The following is a 19,076-nucleotide window of genomic DNA, read 5'->3' on the forward strand; positions in this document are numbered from 1 at the left end:
GGGGGGGGCAGGGGGAAGTTGTTCAGAGATGAAGTGTTGAAGACAAACTCCAATGAAGTACCTGCTAGTCTTAAGCCCCAGCTTCCCACTAGCTTTTAATACTATTCTTCACTTCAAGACTCACGAGCCAGGCTACAGAGGGCAAACTACACAAAGAACTGACGCTACCTGCCCAGGATCTAGAGGATTGCTTGACAACCCTGAGCAAGGACATCTTACCACCAGCCTGCTCAAACTTGCAGCAAGGATTTACTTCAGCTTCTGCTGCAAGTGCTTAGCACTCACACACACAAACCCTCTCTTCAGCAGTAGCTGCCCAGGCTTTCCTGTCCCACCAATTATGAACCTCTACTAGTCTCATTTTAGCAGACAAGCCTGTAGAGTGCTACCAACTAGGTATAATGTTAGTAGGCAGTAGCATGGACTAAAAGGCTGCCAAATGTTTGAACTTCATGACTTTTGTACATAATTTTATCACACAGACATCAACTTTCCCTCCCCCTGAAAGTCAAAGTATTAGCCTTAGTCTATGATTAATGGGTGATTATAGAACGCTGTGTCCTATAGGAACAAAAGTTGAGATAATTTCAGTCCTTTCCTAGGGTCATGATTCATTGTCTAAGCTGTACCACAGACAAATGCGTTTCAGGTTCTCTTCTCAGGCAAGAAATACAAGATCCACTGAGTAGCTACTAACACATTTCCTTCTCACATCCTCCTCCTTTTCCTGAAGCGGGCACTTCTCCTGATTTGAGGAGCACTGGCATCAGCCACATCAGTGCAGGAGTCCAAAACAGACTGTGCAGCATTCTCTTCAGCTCCCATGCCCTGCAACATAAGCAGAAGAGACTATCAACACCATGTGAGCTAGCATAATTGCAAAAGAACCCCTTCAGCCATCTTTTTATTTTAGGGAGCTCACAAAGATTTCCAAAACGATCTTCCATTTACTTTCAAAATTAAGCACAGGACAACAACATTCTATTACCAAGGTCACAGCAGGCACAAAACATCCCAAAGTTTTCAGAGCAAAACCTTCAGCCAACACTAGCATTTCTTCCTGCTTCTGCTACCGCTACCAAACTGGAGCAGTTCCTGCTGCAGTTTCTGTCTGGGCACAACCGTTCGTTACAAAGGTTGCGGGCACAACCATTCATTAGAGAGGCTGCATGCCTGCCACAAGTGATGCTTTTAGCTTTCACTGCTGGAGCCAGACAGTGCCCCAGACAACACAGGTCAACACAAGCTTTTGATTTCTCATAAAACATACCCCTACCACAAACTTTTCACTGAAAAGCACCAGGAAAACAACCTGGCTATAGCATTAATAAGAGGAGTGGGAGGGAGCCTGGTGGAAGATGACACAGGACAGAGAGGTTGGCAGTAAGGCTAGCAGGCAGTGAAGAATTGCTGGTGACGTTTGGACCAACTGCTTGCAGTTCAAACTACACTGAACTTGGCCCAGACCCTAAAGTCAGAGCCAGAATAGATAACTGCTGGCTTTTACTATGGGAAAGCCCTGACCTTTAGGCAGTTTTGCCATCTTTCTGTAGAAACAGCCATTTACCTTGTTTATTCATCTTCATTAGTGGTTTGTTTGTTTATTTTGGAGCCACAATGAATTGAAATGCAAGTCTGAGCTACACAGCTTCCTGGCATGTTCTGTAAGAAACAGTGCTGGGCAGTAATGGATTTAGCTCAAAAATCCGAGGCTGATTTAGGTTGACATTATGGCTTACATCGATCCATATACTCTAATAATCTCTAGTCATATAAAACAATTCAGGATGAAGACTTCAAACGGCAATAGCAGCAAACATACACAATCCCCCTGATATTACTGGGGTTTAAAGGACACATACAATGAAAAACAAGGGCCTGATTTCAAAAATACAGAAGTCAGTGCAGCAGATTATAAACTGTAAGAGGAAAGGAGCTTTGATACCCACTTCTGGGAACTATCACGTCAAGTTTAATGTGCTACATAAAACATGGGACTTCTACTCTTGTGAAGACTAAGGGCTCCCAGCTGAGCTAGAGAGCTTTTCCTTTTATCAGCTGCAAAACTATGCTTATTCAAAAGGACCAAATTTCTGCTACACTTAAGAACAGCGGGGGTTTCACCCTGGACTCCAGTGCAATATTTAGCTGGCAGTAACTTTCTGCTTTTAGTCCCTGGCACCTCTGTTTTACCTGATTTAGTAAATCAGCATCTTTATCTCCAGGCTCATCACCAACTGTCCAATCCAACCGTACACCTGTTAATTCATTCTCACAACTCTCTTCCTCAGACACTTCCTTCTCACTCTGCCACTCCTCTTCGTCACTCTCTTCATATTGCTTCCTGCTGGCTGACAGAGTTGTTGTCACTTTTGGAGGAGGCAGAGTTGCTAGTACAGCCGGGAGTGTAAAGGCTGCTAGGAATCTGGCTTTCAGTAGGAGGTAAGCAGGGTTATCGCCGAGTTTCTGCTGCACCAGTTCTTTGATAGCATGCAAATCAACCCCAGTGCCCTCATCCTGACCGGCATCAGAAGGCAGAAGACATGCCGCTTGCTCTTCTAGAGCTGCTTTCTGCAGAAGTAGCTTTGACAGGGTTTTCAAGTTGCACAGAAAAGGTGGCAAATAAGGCAACCTGGTTTGCAATGATGGCACCTGGACACCTTGTTTCCCATTCAGCCACTCCTTCACTAGCCCCTCATCTTCAAGGGAAATCAGGCTAAAGTCAAGTAGATTCTTTTCTGCACTGGAAGTAGTTGGCTGGGGTGGACTGTCAGCGGGCTGCATAGTCGGAGGTTTGGAGGCAATAGGTCTATTTTTCGATGCTTGTGCAGCAAAGCAATCAGAGTTCCTTGGGACATTGTTATGGGGAACTGGATCTCCTGGCTGTAGCACAATCCCTTTTGTGATGATGCTTGGATTGGAAGATGATCCGTTTGTTGTAATAGAGTCATGGCTCTTTCCCAAGCTACTGAGACTCGACATGCATTGGGAATCAGACCCCTGAGTGCTTGCAGGTAGCTGTGTTTGGGCCAGCAGCACAGCATGCAGGGTTGGTGCATCCGATGGAAGAACAGTCTGAGCTGCAGAGGAGTCAGAAGCCTTGGAGAAGCCATCTGAACATGCAGGTGCTGCAGAAGAAACGCTGGATGTGGTGCATCCAGGACTCGCTGAGGTCATAGGTAAAAGAATTGTGGAATGGTTAGCTGTCTTTCCCAAAGGTACTCCTTCTGCTAACTGGGCACTTGGTGCTTTTGTCTCTGCACTGCTGGGGTGAGGCGTATTTGCTCCAGCTGGTACAGGAGGCACTCCTAAGGTAGAGACATTGCCATTGGAAGTCACAGTTGTCTGACATTGACTTCTCACAGCAGCAGCTGGCAGTCCTTGGGGAACACCCACCACAGTTTGTACAGCAGCGGGGAGCAAAGCCTGTGGCGTTACGACCCACGTGAAAGGCAGTATGCTGTTGGGAATCAAATGCGAACCAGTCTGTGGAGTTACAAGAGCAGGCAATAGATTGACTGGCGTCTGTTGTGGCCCATTACTATTTAGCTCACAGGTAACTGGTGTGGAAAGAGACAATTTGTTGGTGCCAGACTCAATGCCAACAGGCACCACTGTAATCTGATGTGGCACAAAAGCTTGGTTTTGCAACACTACTGAAGCTGAGCTACCAGCTAGGACCTGACCATTGCACCCTCCCTGATTTGGGGCTTTCTCTGCTGCAGCTGGATTCATGCCTGGAAAAACCCCTCCTTCAAGGCTACTTTCCAAAGCTTGCTCTTTTAGTTCCTTATTGGATTGTAGTTCCGTCCCTTGTGAGGAAACGGGGCTTTCCCCAGTTCCTGGCACTGATGAAGAATGATTTTCAAGCACAATAGTGGTAGAAGTTGAACCTGGAACAGAACTAAATGCTGGCAATGGAGCTGGTGCACACTGTACTTGGCTATTTGTACAACTAATTGCTGCAGGTTTGCTCCCTGCTTGTGCAGAAGGAATGATTTGCTGTGGTGTGTGCTGGATTATCAGAGGCCCTGAAACCACCATCTGTGGGGTAACAAATACTGTCCTCTGCATAGCTTTCTTAGCCCGGGATTCTCTTAGCCGCTTCTCTCTCAGTAATTCTGAGACAGTTTTAGGCTTCTGCCTTTGCACTTGGGCTGGAAGACCTCCCTGCATGGCGGGAGCGCTGCTCTCAAAGACAGCAGCAGAAGTGTCCCTTGCTTTTAAGGCAACAGGTCTCTTGACAGCATTCCTTGGTATGCCCCTTCGGGAGTTCCTCTGAGTACAAGATTGTGATGAATTGCCTATAGAGGAGGGGAAATAAAGTAAAAAAAAAAAAAAATTAGAAAGATTGAACAGTATTTTCAAAAGCCATTCCTTAGCTATTAAGCATCAAGCACCCTGCACTGGAAGTAGCAAAATTCCTGTTTGTGAGAGTTCCTACAACACCATAGTCTTGATTTAATCAAGCCCCATCCTGACATCTGCCAGAGAACTCTGATGCAGCAAGCTTACCACTTGTTCAGTAATGATGTAATTTTCCCCACAAATCACAGATGGGCTAGGAATGCACCTTAACACTGCACACGAGGAATTGTACACAGGCACTTTGCATCAGCCAGGATGACAACAACAAACGGGTTTTGGTTGGTGCAAGCATGTTCACTACAGCCTACAGCCAGCACCTTGCTGGAGAAAAGCGTAACAGCAATAGTCTACAGAACTGGTGGCCCAGTGCCACTGGTTCCCCAGCCCTTCAGTATTTTTTCCAGTCCTTACCAAAGGGCAACATATTTAGCCAATAACTGAAAGATCCGAGAGCTAGCAAAAATGAGCATGACAATGTAGTTTTGTTCCAAAAGTTCTCCTTCAGTTAAATTGGTCATTAATGTAACGGTGATGAATTAAGTGAAAGTTCTTGTACATCATAAAAATAAATGTTCTGGTAGGTACCTGAAGAAGTCTCCATATTTTGGGAAGCCTGCCAAAAAAATTATATTAAATTATACTTCTGAGATATCTAAAGATCATTAAAACAGCACAGATGTCAATCAAACCCATATCTGCCAACATCCTATATATTTTTTTATGCTTCTGAACCAAAACAAATTGGTAACACACACACACAAACAGCACCACTGGCCACACGCAATGAAAAATCTCTACTTTAGTCAAGACTTCAGTGGGAAAAGCTTAGAAACAGACCATGTGCAATACCTGCTGAGGCCTTCTTGCATTAGCTCTAAGAAGCTCTGACTGCCTTAGCCTTCTCTCGCGTATAATCTTCATACAGCCATTGGTATCAATCTGAAAGAGCTGCAAGATGAGAATTTAATTAAAATTTGATTGAGAACAAAAATATTCTGGTAGGGCCACTGACTGAATTGGGGAGGCTTCACATGCAAGATTCTGGTGATATTTTTACACTTACAGAAAAAGTCCTGACAGTATTAGATTTTAGATGCAGGATTTATTTAAGAAACATCATATGCAAGCCATGAGGTTAGATTAATCCAGCAATTCGATGATTTGTTTAAGAACCAAAGACAAACCGTTTATTTAAGCACCAAATACAGAAATAAAGATTACCACTGTCTGAAAGTGGATAATGCTATTAAGACAGTAAACCTACCTGAATGAAAAGCGTGAACAGGGGAGTGCTCACGAGACTGACCGACTTAATCTTCTCTTGAATAGAATCAGCTAGAAAAAAGTCCAACATCAAAATCAGCTGGGTGTTCACTTACAAAATGTCAGAAAGTAGGGACAAAAAGTAGGAGAGTACTACCCCGATGGGTCACCACTACCTTTTGTCTGATAAAAAGCCATCCTCCCAGTTTGCAAGGTGCAAGGCAGTAGCACATTGCCCACCCAGGGCGTTACTGCCATTAGAAGCTTTCTGTCAAGGTTCATTCTTCTCAAACGCTCTCTCTCTTGACGGTAACTTTTCTCCGTGATGTTCTGCAGCCCCTGAAGCTTCTGCCCAACAGATGTACTAACTCCAGATGTTTTTGTTAAAACAGCGGCAGAAGGTTTTAGTATCTTTGATTGCTGTGCATGAACAAATACATAGAGTTCCAATTAGGAAGGTTCTACCAAAATTAGTCCCAGGACAAACTATTCATGGGGCAGTTATGAAAAAAAAAATTATGAGCCTTTCCTCTTGTGACTACAGTGCAAGAAGGTACGTGATTCTATCAAAAGACATTTCCCAGTAAATACAGCCTGGCAGTGCTCACATCACAAAAGCAGACAAGACAGAAGAGGCACTTACAAGTTTCCTCTGAAAGCATGTGTTATTTCTTAATACTCTTCTCACATTCTCCAGGGTAACCCGTAGCACTTGCTTTCCACATCTGGAAGCCTTAATACGAAAGCATACAAGAAAATATGAAAGGGAAAGTATCTCTCAGAAAATTACTTGCACTGACTATACACAGAAGGTACAAAAGTTTTCAATATTCCTGCTGTTGAAAGTATCTTATTAAATGAAATCAGCCCCTAAGTGCAGACATTTACCTTATCTTTTAGACCTTGTGCATTGTCACAATACCAAATATCTACTTTGTAAAAGCCTTTGTGTGAGGTAGCTACAAAAACCCACACTGAGGGTCAGAATTTATTGGATGATTCTCTGTATAGTTTTTGGCTTAACAGTACAAAGGAATGTACAGGAAGAGGTTTGGAAATGCCACTGACTCTCCCCTAAACTTCTGCTAGTAAAATAATGCTGTATGTGTAATCAAAATTTAAGACTGATTACGCCAGATAAACACTTACAACCCTTGCATACCGTAAGCCCCATGAACACACCTCTTCTGTAACCAACAAACTTGTCATTGGTGCAATCAGCCCCGCAGTTTAGGGCACGTGCAATTCTTAACACAAAAGTCAGAACAATTTTGCTTACGTGAACTTAAATAGCAATTTAGATATTTAATGTTTTGCTAAGGAGTATCTTTCTGCAAAAACGTGCTAGGAGGGTTTGTACTGTTTCAGTACCTTATCTGGGGTGAAAATCCAGCTCAGAATCAGATACAGATGTATAAGTAACTTAATTCTTCCAAATTCTAAGCCAATATGCCCTAGTCACCAGGGTAGAGAGACACCACAATTCACTGGACAATTCTGCTTTATGAGATCTAAAAAAAGTTTTGTTTCTGTGAAACTACATGTAGGAAGGAACACAGCTATTTTCTAGGTAATGCATGGGGAGGCAGTGCTAGAAATTTCTGTTTAATCCCACAGCTCAGTTTCCAACAGCACCCCCCAATGGCATAGCGAGAAAGCAGCCAACAGAGGTGCAAAAAAGATTTTGCCATCTACTCATCACATACTCTCTTTACTACAGCAACTGCACTTCCCAGTCACTTCTGATCTAAGCACCAATCCCATCAAGAAAAGACTGAGAATCCCAGGATTCACCTTGTTCATTACTTCTGCTGGATTCTTCACAATGATGTCTGTTGAATGTGGACGTGCAATGCCCCTTAGGAGGGTGTTCAACTCTGATTTATCAGCAACTCTGTCCTCGGCTCCATCACACGTTGCACTTGGAACTTCACTGCTACCGGTCTTTGCATCAGCACTCACAGGACAGAAAAGGGATGGAGTTTGGTATCTTCCTTTGTTTGACTCCTGTGTATTCGTCCGTGTTGGTATCCACAAATCAATGCTGGGAAATGCACACTCCTCCTTGCTTGTCGTCTCCTCCTCTGAACTGTCTGCTAAGTCCAGTTCCATGTCTTCACTGCTACTCTCTGAAGAGCTGGAACTCTCTTGCACGTGTCGGCGTTTTGTTGGCCTAGATCTTTTCTTCTCAGTCAAAAAAAGCACAGACAAATTTTAGCCAGTGCTCACCCTTGACCTGCAAATCTCTCAAACCAGTAAGTTAAAAAGTTTCATGGGGCAGTGTCCTATCAGTAAGGTCTGGCTTCCAAATGGATAGTTCTGCTTTACTTCTGCTAAGATTAATTAAATCCAGTACAACTGACAATTGTCTTTGGACCCAGATTTTTTACTGGTTTAGATTCCTGTACGCAAAGAAAAAGCTACAGATAGGGGCTTGTGTTAAGAACTGGTCCACACAGAAGTACAAACTAAGTACAGTTGCCCCATCTCGACACATTCAGGTTTCCATGAACCCTTCCCCAGGGCAGGTGCTTTGCCAATGGAAACAAGACTGTACCTTTAACATGGTCTTAAGCAGCCAGAATGTCTGGAGTGCCTGGTACCAAAACTGGCAACTCACGAGGTATGCACATGAAAAACTAGGTATATCCAATCCTTACAGGCACTTCAAGGTAATAAAGAAAATTCTGGGTAATATACAAATATATAGCAAATTAACTTCAGACCTTCAGAACAAAGGCTGCTTTAATACATGAAAAATTAGACCATGAACATCCATGACAAAATCTTGATTTTGTGAAATCAATGTCAATTTTTGTATTGATTTCACAGGTTTTTCCTTTTAGTTTAGAGAATCTTAATTAAAGAGATGGGACAAGGACATAGCAGAATTTTGTACAATACCTTGGACCCAATCATGAGTTTCCACTTGCTTAGACATTGGGAGCCAGTTCGATGTGGCAATTCAGAAGCTATTTTACTCCAGTGACCTAAAAAGGATGCAGAGTAGAGCATACCTATTAATGCAACAAACTGAGTGACAGGCCTTTTCAATGCAGAACGTTATACACATATTACACGTTTCCTTGTGTAAGAGACAGAGTAACTATATGAATGGATCTCAAAACCTTAATACTCATTAGTGTTCTCCGATCAGACTTTGCACTACTATACACTCAGCTCAAGTTAGAAACTACAACAAATGAATCAGTGATGAAAACCCTAGCAGAACTACATACTCCCTTGCAGCAGTAAGAGAGCACTTAGAAGAAAGCTTAAACTGAATGCTGAAAAGCTTCTATTTGTTAAGGAAACTTTTCTTAGAGAAAATAAGAGAACTCTTTCACAGGCTGTTTAGAGGGGAACTCACCCCTCTAAAGCGTCACAGCTCTGACACCTTGCTAACACAGCTATAGAACTCTTTACTACGCAATCCCTCAATAACTGAATTTCCAGGAACAGACCACACCATATAAGGAAGGTTGCAATCATCAGTACAAAGCAGAGCCTGGTAGTATCAGCTCTGGGGCTTAAAATAAAAGAGGAGAAAACTTAAATGATAAATTCCTTAGTAATATTTACTTCTCTAAGTTTCTAAAGATTAAGCCACAGAAACACTTACCCAGGCCATGCTTTTGAACCAGTTCAATTAGCTGCTCCTCTTCCTTTAAACTCCACTTGCCTTTCTTTACATCACAGTGCAATGCTTTTAAGTACCTTCAAAATGAAAACATTAAAGTAAGGAACATTCAATTCTGCTTGTACAGTTCTGATCATCACCACATACTCTTGAGGCTGAACAAACCCAGCATTCCTTATCAATCTTTCCTGTTTGTAAAGGGTCCCATCCCTACTCCCTTAATACAGCACAGCTACAATCTCTTTGCTCTCAAAAATATCAGACCACATGATTAAGAATTACAACAAGCGGCTGTAAAACAGGTCACTGAAATTAGGACATACTGTACTCTGCGTCTCCTGAAGTTGAGTCCAAGGCTGAAAACTGCTCAGCACCTCATTATTGGTGTTCAGTTACAGGAAGTCACTGACTAGATTATTTTCACAGATGCACAGACAATACATGGATGACAACCTTCCCTCCCAACATGCACTCGTTCACGTTTAATGACCCCTTTGCTTTATTTTGAACAACATCCCTCCCAACTTCTGCTAACCCACAGACAAGTATACTGAGGGAGTAGCACGCCACAGGCAACAATGGGCTGTTCTCTCTGTTAAACTCAATTTCAACTTTTTGACTTCTGTAACTACAAATGCAGGGTTATGCGGAGATAATGTTAGTGACTATATTTAGACTATAACCACTTTTTACAAAACAGTCCTTAAGGTGACACTGGTTTAAGCAAATCAAACATATTTGTAAAATAAGTTGCATCTTGGCTCTGTGTAATAAACTTGAAAGCACAGTTGCTACATCCAGCATACTTACCGATCTCTGCACTGAGCATCGCTCCTCCCTGGCACTTCTGTCCGAATTTTATACCAGTCACGCTCTCCATACTTCTTAACTGCAGCCAACAGCATCTATGTTAATCAGACAAAGCAAGAGTTGAAATTCTCATCAGTAATAATCTTAACAGGCCTGAGACAGAAGCAGACGTATTTGTTTCCACTGTGTTCTAAATCCCTGAGCAAAAGCGTTTAGGAGCTTCTAAGCCCTCTTGACTTGTAAACTGCCCACCTTGGTCCATTTTACATTCCTTTGTGCCACTGTTACAGCTCAGATGTATATAGCCATGCAGTATCTCAACAGTCTAACCTTCCCACTTTTTGCACCCTGCAATTCTAGGCATCAGAGAACAGAGCTTACAGCATCTTCCTCTGGTGTCCAGGGTCCTTTCTTCAAACTGGGGTCCACGCTCTTTGTCCATCGGTAAATCAGCTGAGCAGAATCTCTTCCTTCCATGTAATAAGCAACTAGAAATGCAAAGGTGTATTTTAAAGTCAGTTGCAAACAGCGTTTCTTCCTTTACTTACATTGTAACTGAGATATTTCCAAACAGTGGATCACCGCAAGCAGCATTTAAATCTCAGCTTAAATACTTAAACAATAGTACACAACAAGAATTGAAAAAGAGCATGGCATACACAAAATGTTACTATTTGTAATGGCATTATCCATACGACACACTTAATGTCCCAACAATCCATCTTGCAACAACAGAGAACTAGCAAAGGTTTCAGCTCCAATACACATCTGACAGGTTCAACACACCAGGTGTTATACACACAGGCTTGGATTTAGGACCCCAGATACTTGGTTACTATTCTCATACTGCCTCCCACACTTCTGAGGAATAGAGACAGCACTACTGACGCCCTAGAAAAGGCGGCCCTAGAAAAGTGGTCACAGCACTGAAAACCGCCAAAACAGCTGGCCATGAATGAATACTGGCTTTCTAGGGAAGAACCCTGATGATGTTTTTATAAGAAACAAAGCACACAACCATTGGTACTTATTAATAACTCTCAGCCAGTTTCAACCAAATTTCAAAGATGGATAAAGGTTCCAAGAGCTACTAAGCTCTTGCTGATACAATGAAACTTCCAGGTAGTTACAGGAAAGACATATATTACTGCTCCCACCAAAGAGAGGGAAAACAACCATCCTGTTTCATTCAGCTCGCCAACAAGGCATTTTTAGAAACAGGTACATCTGTCGTTTCACATGAGCCGCAGCAGCGTTGTGCCCTGTCTAGATCACAGGCTAGAAAGGTAAGGTGAAAACATAGAACTGTGACTATCCTGGAAATGAAAACATTCATAGGAAATAAAACTTCATTAATTCCTTGAATTGGAGCAGGCTGGGTGCTCTAGTATGAAGAAACATTAACAGACATAAGCCTGGGAAAATGGAAAAAAATAACCATTATGGGTGAATGGAAGCCATTTTGACTTGTAGGTCACTTACTTTTCTTGTATGGGATATGACTTCCTACTCTCATCTCCTGAACAAGCTCTAAAAGCATCTGATCTTCAGCTTTGGTCCATTCTTTCCTTTTCAAATCTTTGTTATAGACTTGATACTTCTGCAAGCACTGGAAAGGTGTCCTGTTTGTCTTAATACAACGAAAACAGAGCTACTCAGAAAACTGGATGTTTATGAGTATAAAAAGCAAGAGGGCAAGGCTAAAGTACCAAACTTTTTTGGTACTGTTCTTGAACACTTCTCAGAAAAGCATTAATTAACAATGAATTAACATTAATGTCATTTTCCAAAAAGTGACATGAGGCACAGTTAAGTCAGAATTAACTGACTTTTCACCTCTTGTTTCTGAGCTCAGAAGACCTTACCCCCAACTCCTGGGCTATAGCCTGCCAGTCCAGATAACCATGTTTAGCAGCTATCTTCTTTAGCCTCTCTATTTCCTCCTCAGTCCATTCCTTTTTGTTGATGCTTGGATGCTCCCAATTTTGCCAAAACTTCCTCAGTTCTTCTGAGCTACGTTGTCCATCAAACTAAAAGAAACATCAAAAATCTTTTTTTGTCTTGTAGCTGGGACTGAACACCTGGACAGACAGGAACACCGATACAAGGAATATATTTTGCTTTCCAGGTGTGTCTTAGTGCTAAGTCTTCCAGAATTAAATAATCAAATTTAACCAATAACATCAAATTTTCAGTACTTCTGTGCTTGCCAAGTTGCGATCACAGTCAACTTCAAGAAATTCACGAAGGGAACAGTGGATGCAAACTAGACCAGGTCAGGTAATTCTCAAGAGAAGGGACACAGATATCTGAAGTAATAAAACAGCTGATCTCCCAACTTACATGGATGTTTGAAATTTTCTCCCAGTCATGCTCATCGAATCTGTTTCCCAACAAGTCACTTTCTGGGAGTTGGCTAAAGCAGATGGTACAAAGAGAAAGAACCCCATTAAATGGTTAATTACACAGTCACTTTGTCTTCCTGATCTTCCTTCATTTTGTTCCTCCCACCTGTTACTTCCATAAGAACTGAACACTTACTACCTAAAAGCATCAGGCTCTTTAACATAGTAACTTTGCCCAAACCAATGTTTCTCCTTGAAAAAGAGTTCCCTACAAGATGATGTTGGTTTAGCAGGAGAAACCATTAATGCAGTATCAAAATACATTGCTCTAGTCACCTTAACGAGCAAAAGCTCAAAACCACTAAAAATTTCAGAGCACTCTGTTTCTTTGTTGCTAAATCAAGAACTATTTAAAACAGCACCTCTATATTGGGTATAGATACTACATTTGTGTATCAAGACCCGAAACACAATTCTTAGTAAAGAACTGTGGAGATGAGAGCTCTGCAGAGTTTGAACAGCACTTAATTTTTTGCAAGCCAATGCAAATAAAGATTTCTCCAAATGTCACATCTATAAGTGCTCAAGGAAGGAGGGAACTTCCAAGAAGAGGTAAACTCCAAGAATAGACTTTCATTTTCACCAAGAACATAAAAAGACGACTTCTCACTTAATTGCCTCTATTTCTCGCTCCACTTCTTTGATTTGCTTTTCCAAGATCTGTTTCTCCATTTCAGTCTTGACTTTCTCCAGTTTCTGATTCCAATAACTCATCCTGTTCAAAAAAATTTTTATCATTACTTACTATGACTAGATGTGAATGAGGTCAGCGGCATCAGAAGACATATGGCAAAGATGGTTTCCCTGTCAGTATCATTCTTTCCTTCAAGTTTATTTCCACAGTACACAAAACTGTTGTTCTTCTAGGTTTTCCCACATGACACACTCATTGTCCTATTTTTGCCCCCTGAATGCAAATCATTGACCCAGAACAGGTCTCAGATTAATCACTTTGGTATTTACAGAGAGAACTGATGGTTGCTGCAACAGCAACAAAGACCATACCAGCTCCAGGCACAGAAATGTCTCACTGGACACACCATTATGACTTGCTACATATCACAATTTCAGCTTCAAGCCCTGTAGACTATTTTAAGTTATACCACTGTGTCAATGGGAAGAAATAGATGGCTATAAAATGCCACAATACAAAACAAAACCTCTCCACCTGCCACATACCCAATCAAGCGTTTACAACCCAACCCGAATGCTGTAACCTCTTGCTTATGGTCGGAGCACTGCAGTCCAAGACCCTTCAGTACAACGTGCACACACAGATAATATAGGTGTCAACAAAGAACAAAAGATGCTGCTACCTACAACAGTGTCATCCTCTGCACTGGTGCCCACAGGACAGAGGAGTTTGAGGATCACTGCTGTAATTCACAGAGCCACTCTGCCAGGCCCAAGAGTGACAGTCAAAGTATCTCTGTTCTGTTTTGTAACCTTACCAAACTGCAAACAGTTAACATGAGAACTCGCTGAAGGAAGGTAGAATCTCCACATATATCCTGTCCCTCCTTCATATATAATGTTCTCATCAGGAGAAAGACGACTTTTGCACAGTACTTACTTCAGTAACTTTGGCTGAAGCAGGCGCTGCAAGCGGTCACTTACTACCGATTTCTGCAATAAAGTCTTCTCTCTGCTTTTCCCTAGACAAAACAAGGTAATCGAGCATTCAGACACTGGTGCAAAACTACTGCCAAGAAAAAGAGATCCACTGCTTTCAATATCACTGTTAAAGTACCCCCCAAGCCTTCAATAACAGTTCATCTTCATTAGCTACACAATTTTGTTGGGCAAAGCGGCTACCAGAGGCTAGGTAAATTGACTGTATTCTCCACTGAAACGACTGATGTCATGTCTGACCTGGGAAAGTCGCAGCCTCTTGCTCAGTTTTAGTTCCAAAGAGATCTCAATAAAGATCATCACCCAGGTGTTTGTAACTATCTAGAGCTGCTAAGTGTCCCTTGAACTTCTCTCATCTGAGCACTACCTTTGCATGATCTCATTCAGTTTTGGAGTGCTCACAGGAGTTGTTATATGATGCATCAAAACAAATGCAAATGAAAGAAGCGAGTCATTAATGACTCGATGAAACAATTTACAGAGCATCCTGTTTACTTAACTACTTTTTTTTGTAGAGTCAAGTATGAAATACCAGAAGTCTTGATGTTTAATTGCAAATGGGGGGGAACTAACAATATGAATATATACATTTGTTATAGCTCTTATAGAACACTGAAGAGCACATAGTTACTTACACTTTGTTGACAGCAGCTGTTCAAAGGATTTTATGCCCTGAGCTGCTTTTTCCTTGGCATCTTCATTGGAAGGCGGGCCCTAATGAAGATTAGAAGGGTTAGATACATTGGAAGAGTCAGATACACAGAAAAATTGCCCTTTCTTCTTAGAACTCTAGCATGAACTGCTAAAAATAGACCGGTAACTCAAACTTGTGCAAATTGTCACATTCAAACTGCTAAGTTACCTTTATTAGCACTAGCTCACAGATACATCAGAAGACGTAAGAAAACAAATACAAATAGAGATACTTCGAGCAAATAAGTTTGTCCACAGTTACACAGCGCATTCTCAGCTCAGAGCCAGGCCTGCTCACATTAGCTGACAGTTGCTTAAAGAAGCATTTTGAACATGGGGACACGTATTATGCACGTTTATACCTACTTAAGATGCACTACCAACTTGGGTAGGATTTAACAGAAAAATTACCAGAAATTGTTTGAATATTATATTAATATATGTATGGTGACAGTTGACAGCTACAACAAAATGTCAAGATATTTTGCTCGTGACCCTTTAAAAACACATGAAAAAAGTCATGACACTTGCCTCAGAAAACTCCGTTTCAAAGACAATAAGATTTCAACAGTACTTTAAACAACAGCATGGAATTGCATCGTGGAGATGAAAACAAACAATCGAAATTAAGTTAAACCCAAGAATGTTCAAGTGCCCCATGCCTGGAATTGCGTTGTGGAGATGAAGACAAACAATCAAAATTAAGTTAAAACCAAGAATGTTCAAGTGCCCCATGGCTGGAATGCCACTCCTCAGAACTCACTTTCAGACATCACAGTCAGACATGGGTTGAACAAACATTTCCAAAAGAGGGTAAGTAAGCAACAAGTGAGGAAAAAAAAAGGTTTCAAACTGAGGAGTGACATTCACAGTTACACAGTTGAAATGTAACACAGTTTTAACACAGTTACAATTTAAATCTATCATTGAAAGACATATCAGTATGTAACCTAGTTATATTTACTTACAATTCCTGTTGTTTTATCCTTAAAGTATGGCTTCATAAAATGACCCAAAAATACATTCGCTGGTAGATTTCTACCATCTCCTGCCTTTGCTATTTTTGGACCACCAAGCTCGCACATGATTTCCTTCTGCAATACAAGAATTAATTAAATGGTATCAGTGTCTCCTTCAAATTCCTAATTTCAGAGGGCAGCGGCTGAGCCACCACAAACATCCCAGGCAGGGTTCAAATTCACAGCAACAGACTGTAAATCAGTGTACATGTTAAAGACAGGATTTGTAACTTCCTAAGTTTGTACAGTACGCTGCAGATGATTAAAAAAACCCTAACTTGCTACAACAAGCTAAAATATAAGATATAAAGTACCCTAGTGGTAGCATTTTCGGTGATAAGAAGGCATGGAACCATCACTGGTTTGAACTGCCATGAAGAAAATGAACCTGGTTCCTGGCCAAGCAAGCTGAGCACTGCACCAGCATATGAATAAGGGACTATGACTACTGCAGCTGATTCCATTAGTACCTGTGATGTATTAGGAATGTCCTAGAAAGTTTTACTGGGCTTGATGGGCAGAGGAAGATGACAAATGGCAACTCAGAAAAGCATAGGAATGAACATTTTACTCCTGTTTCACTCACCTGCTGTTCTTTGTTTTGTGCAATGAGAAGCTCGACTTCCTCAATCTTTTCCTGGATAACTTCCTGGTACACATGGTTCATCTGGAGACATGTTTCTGGATCCTGTGGCAGACTACTTTCAATATCATCATCGCTACTGTCATCTTCTCTTTCCATTTCCTTGAAGCAAACAAGGCATTTGGGGCGGGGAGGGGGGAGAAGAGAGAAAAATGCTTACTTTAAAAGGAGATATGTAACATAATTATTTTTGTAACTCAATACTTCCATTATCTTACAAAACTGATTTTCAAAAGATTTGGAGGCACATAACAGCATGTCTCTCCCTTGTTTTGAATGCTCCCAGAGGCAGAATTACTAGCCTTGCCTAGCTCCCCTTTGCCCTGTTCATTAGCTCAGCCTACTCCCATTTGAACCAAAGTCTGACTCCAAACCCTGCCAACACTTGGTCTTGTGCCATCAACTGCAAAACTGTAAGTAAACTGCAAAATAGTAGTACTTTACACTGGAGCTATCTTACCTGCTAAATCTGTACTTCAGAACCACCCCTTCAAATTTCCACCTCATTTCTGCTTCTACTGAAGCAATTCTTCCCTTACATGATTTACTACCACATGCTTCAGACACAAAGCAGCGCTCTGACTGTTTCACGAAAGTGCTCTGCACCTGGGTCCAACCTGCACCAGCAGATCTGTCTTCACAAGCTAGCTTCTCCTTCCCTGTGCTATACAGCTGTTAAGACATTTCTCTGCTAAATGTTTTCTGTATGAAGACTGAAAAAATACTATGTTTAAAACAACACCAAAAGTAAACAGATTATAAAAAGTCCTAGAAGTAATTTTCCCCTCATGTAAAAATCCAGTATTCTTCAGGTACAGAGAAGTAAAAGATTTTTGGATCACAAGCTGATGATTTCTTTCTCATGTGCAATTGCTCTGCGACCTCCCCAGAAGCTGGTGTGTTTCCAGTGACAGAGATCAGCAAGCACTAGAGCAGTGAGGCCTCTGATCCCTGACATTTGTTTTCACATGAAGAAGTCTCTCTATTACACATGAATAACAAAGTCCCAGGCAGGAATAACTAAACCTCCAGGTCTATTATTAATCCTTCCCGAGCTACGGAGTCAAGCCAGCTGCCTAGATTTCCCCAGAACAGAGTGAAATTTCCCTTCCTCCTGGTGCCTTCAAGAGACAGATGGAAAGATATGCCTAAAGAGAAAATGGTTACCATTTCAGGATGAGAATCTGAGTCATCATCTTCACCATCATCTGTCAGACAACAAAAATACAAAAATGCTGATTGCAGTGAGATAAAAAAAGCTTCAAAACAAAAGACTTTTCAATTAAAGCATACAGAATAAAGCACCACATAGTATCTCAGACATGACCATTAGAGTTTTTGAATACTGCCAACACTGTCAAGTAAAAATGATATTTAGTTATGCTCCACGGATGCACTTTTTTGTTCTAAAGTAGGAAAAAAGAGCAGCTCCTGATAACTACAGCAACAATCAAGATGCATCTTGGTCCTACACATCATGGCAAATTACAGGCTCCAGCGTGCAGCCAAGTGAACATTCCAACCCAACAGAACCCATAAACTTTGAAAGGACCTCACAGCCCTTCCACACTCTTCAGCAGTATTTGGTTTTGCATTCAGCATGGCTGCAGACTTCTGGCATACCTTATTCAGACTTGTGTGATCAAAACACAGGTGGATGAAGCGACTGTGACAGACACCATAGGTATAGATACACGAACTATTACCACCCCCCCTCTCTGCTTTGACAAAAATCACTTTTAGGAGGCACAGGCAGGCTGCGAAATGGAGCGGCTCACACAGGAGAGTTTGTGTTGTCCATTCACATGGCGTGGAAAAGGCTGCGATTTAACTATCGGCAATATTCGGTGTGCTGTTACCTTTCATGAATCAGCGCGTTACCACCCTCCCCGACTAGAAACCTCCATCAGAAGGTGTGATGGCGCTCTCAACCTTCCCCGCTAGTTTCATCATGAAAATATGCAAAACACCGGTGCAAGAGGCTTCTCCTGCAAGGACGCTTGCTAAGGAAAGCCTCGAGGAGACGCCTCGCCTCAAGTCCTCCAAAATTCGCTCCCAGCACCCTCTGTGCGCAGCGCCCGGCAGAAACGGACGCAAGCCTCTCTCCCGACACGCATCTCAAGAGCCAGAGCAGTAACTTAATGCAGAAGCACCGCGGGAGGTCGGAGAGGGGCGAGCCCGCGCCCCGCCGTACCCGTGCCGGAGCTGAGGCTGGAATCGGACACGGCCACCTCGATGCCGGCCCCGCCGGGCTCCAGGCTCCGCTCCAGCTCCTCGATCTCCCGCCGGATCTTCTCCCGTTCCGCGTTCAGGTCGAGGGCCGCGGGGGACAGCGCGGCCTCAGCACCGGAGGGGCGGCGAGCCCCGGCCGGGCCCGGCCAGCGGGACATGGCGGCGGCGCCGCTGCCGCCTCCCCGGCCTGGGCCGCACTGCCTTGCCGCGGGACCCGCCCCCTCTCCCTCCGCCCAATCACGGCTGGGCACCTCGGTCACCTGAGCCCCTCCGCACGTGACACCCTCCCAGCCAATCGAGAGCGCCGCCGATGCCGCGGCGAGGCGGGGCTGACGCACGTGGTCAGCCAGAGGGCGCTGCCGGGTCCCCGC

At 42.6% G+C, this 19,076-nt stretch overlaps 2 protein-coding genes across 5 annotated transcripts in view; both read right to left on the minus strand.

Annotated features, from left to right (window-relative positions):
• CARD9 (caspase recruitment domain family member 9) overlaps nt 1-820 on the minus strand; it is a 14,462-nt gene extending 13,642 nt beyond the window's left edge. The window contains exon 1 of the mRNA XM_052814391.1: nt 700-820. The gene's annotated coding sequence lies outside the window, so the exon portion shown is untranslated. The remainder of the gene's footprint in view (nt 1-699) is intronic.
• Nucleotides 1-18,975, minus strand: part of SNAPC4 (small nuclear RNA activating complex polypeptide 4) — a 19,754-nt gene extending 779 nt beyond the window's left edge. Inside the window, exons 1-22 of one of the 4 annotated variants that reach the window (XM_052814385.1) lie at nt 18,674-18,975; nt 17,641-17,681; nt 16,417-16,575; nt 15,780-15,905; nt 14,754-14,832; nt 14,060-14,141; nt 13,097-13,201; nt 12,425-12,497; nt 11,947-12,111; nt 11,564-11,711; nt 10,463-10,569; nt 10,082-10,176; nt 9,254-9,348; nt 8,536-8,621; nt 7,426-7,815; nt 6,275-6,364; nt 5,808-6,051; nt 5,633-5,703; nt 5,218-5,316; nt 4,954-4,981; nt 2,194-4,304; nt 713-828 (exon numbers count right to left, since the gene is read on the minus strand). In XM_052814385.1, the coding sequence (XP_052670345.1) occupies nt 713-828; nt 2,194-4,304; nt 4,954-4,981; nt 5,218-5,316; nt 5,633-5,703; nt 5,808-6,051; nt 6,275-6,364; nt 7,426-7,815; nt 8,536-8,621; nt 9,254-9,348; nt 10,082-10,176; nt 10,463-10,569; nt 11,564-11,711; nt 11,947-12,111; nt 12,425-12,497; nt 13,097-13,201; nt 14,060-14,141; nt 14,754-14,832; nt 15,780-15,905; nt 16,417-16,575; nt 17,641-17,681; nt 18,674-18,863 (4,700 nt within the window). In that variant the 5' untranslated portion in view covers nt 18,864-18,975. Of the gene's footprint in view, nt 1-697; nt 829-2,193; nt 4,305-4,953; nt 4,982-5,217; nt 5,317-5,632; nt 5,704-5,807; nt 6,052-6,274; nt 6,365-7,425; nt 7,816-8,535; nt 8,622-9,253; nt 9,349-10,081; nt 10,177-10,462; nt 10,570-11,563; nt 11,712-11,946; nt 12,112-12,424; nt 12,498-13,096; nt 13,202-13,802; nt 13,951-14,059; nt 14,142-14,753; nt 14,833-15,779; nt 15,906-16,416; nt 16,576-17,640; nt 17,682-18,667 lie in introns of those variants that run through there. The other 3 variants (XM_052814384.1, XM_052814386.1, XM_052814387.1) reach the window with 3 other exon arrangements.
• Between the last annotated feature and the right edge of the window lie 101 nt (nt 18,976-19,076).

The sequence above is a fragment of the Harpia harpyja genome, chromosome 19 (genome assembly GCF_026419915.1).
Source record: "Harpia harpyja isolate bHarHar1 chromosome 19, bHarHar1 primary haplotype, whole genome shotgun sequence".
In the NCBI taxonomy this organism is placed as follows: domain Eukaryota; kingdom Metazoa; phylum Chordata; class Aves; order Accipitriformes; family Accipitridae; genus Harpia; species Harpia harpyja.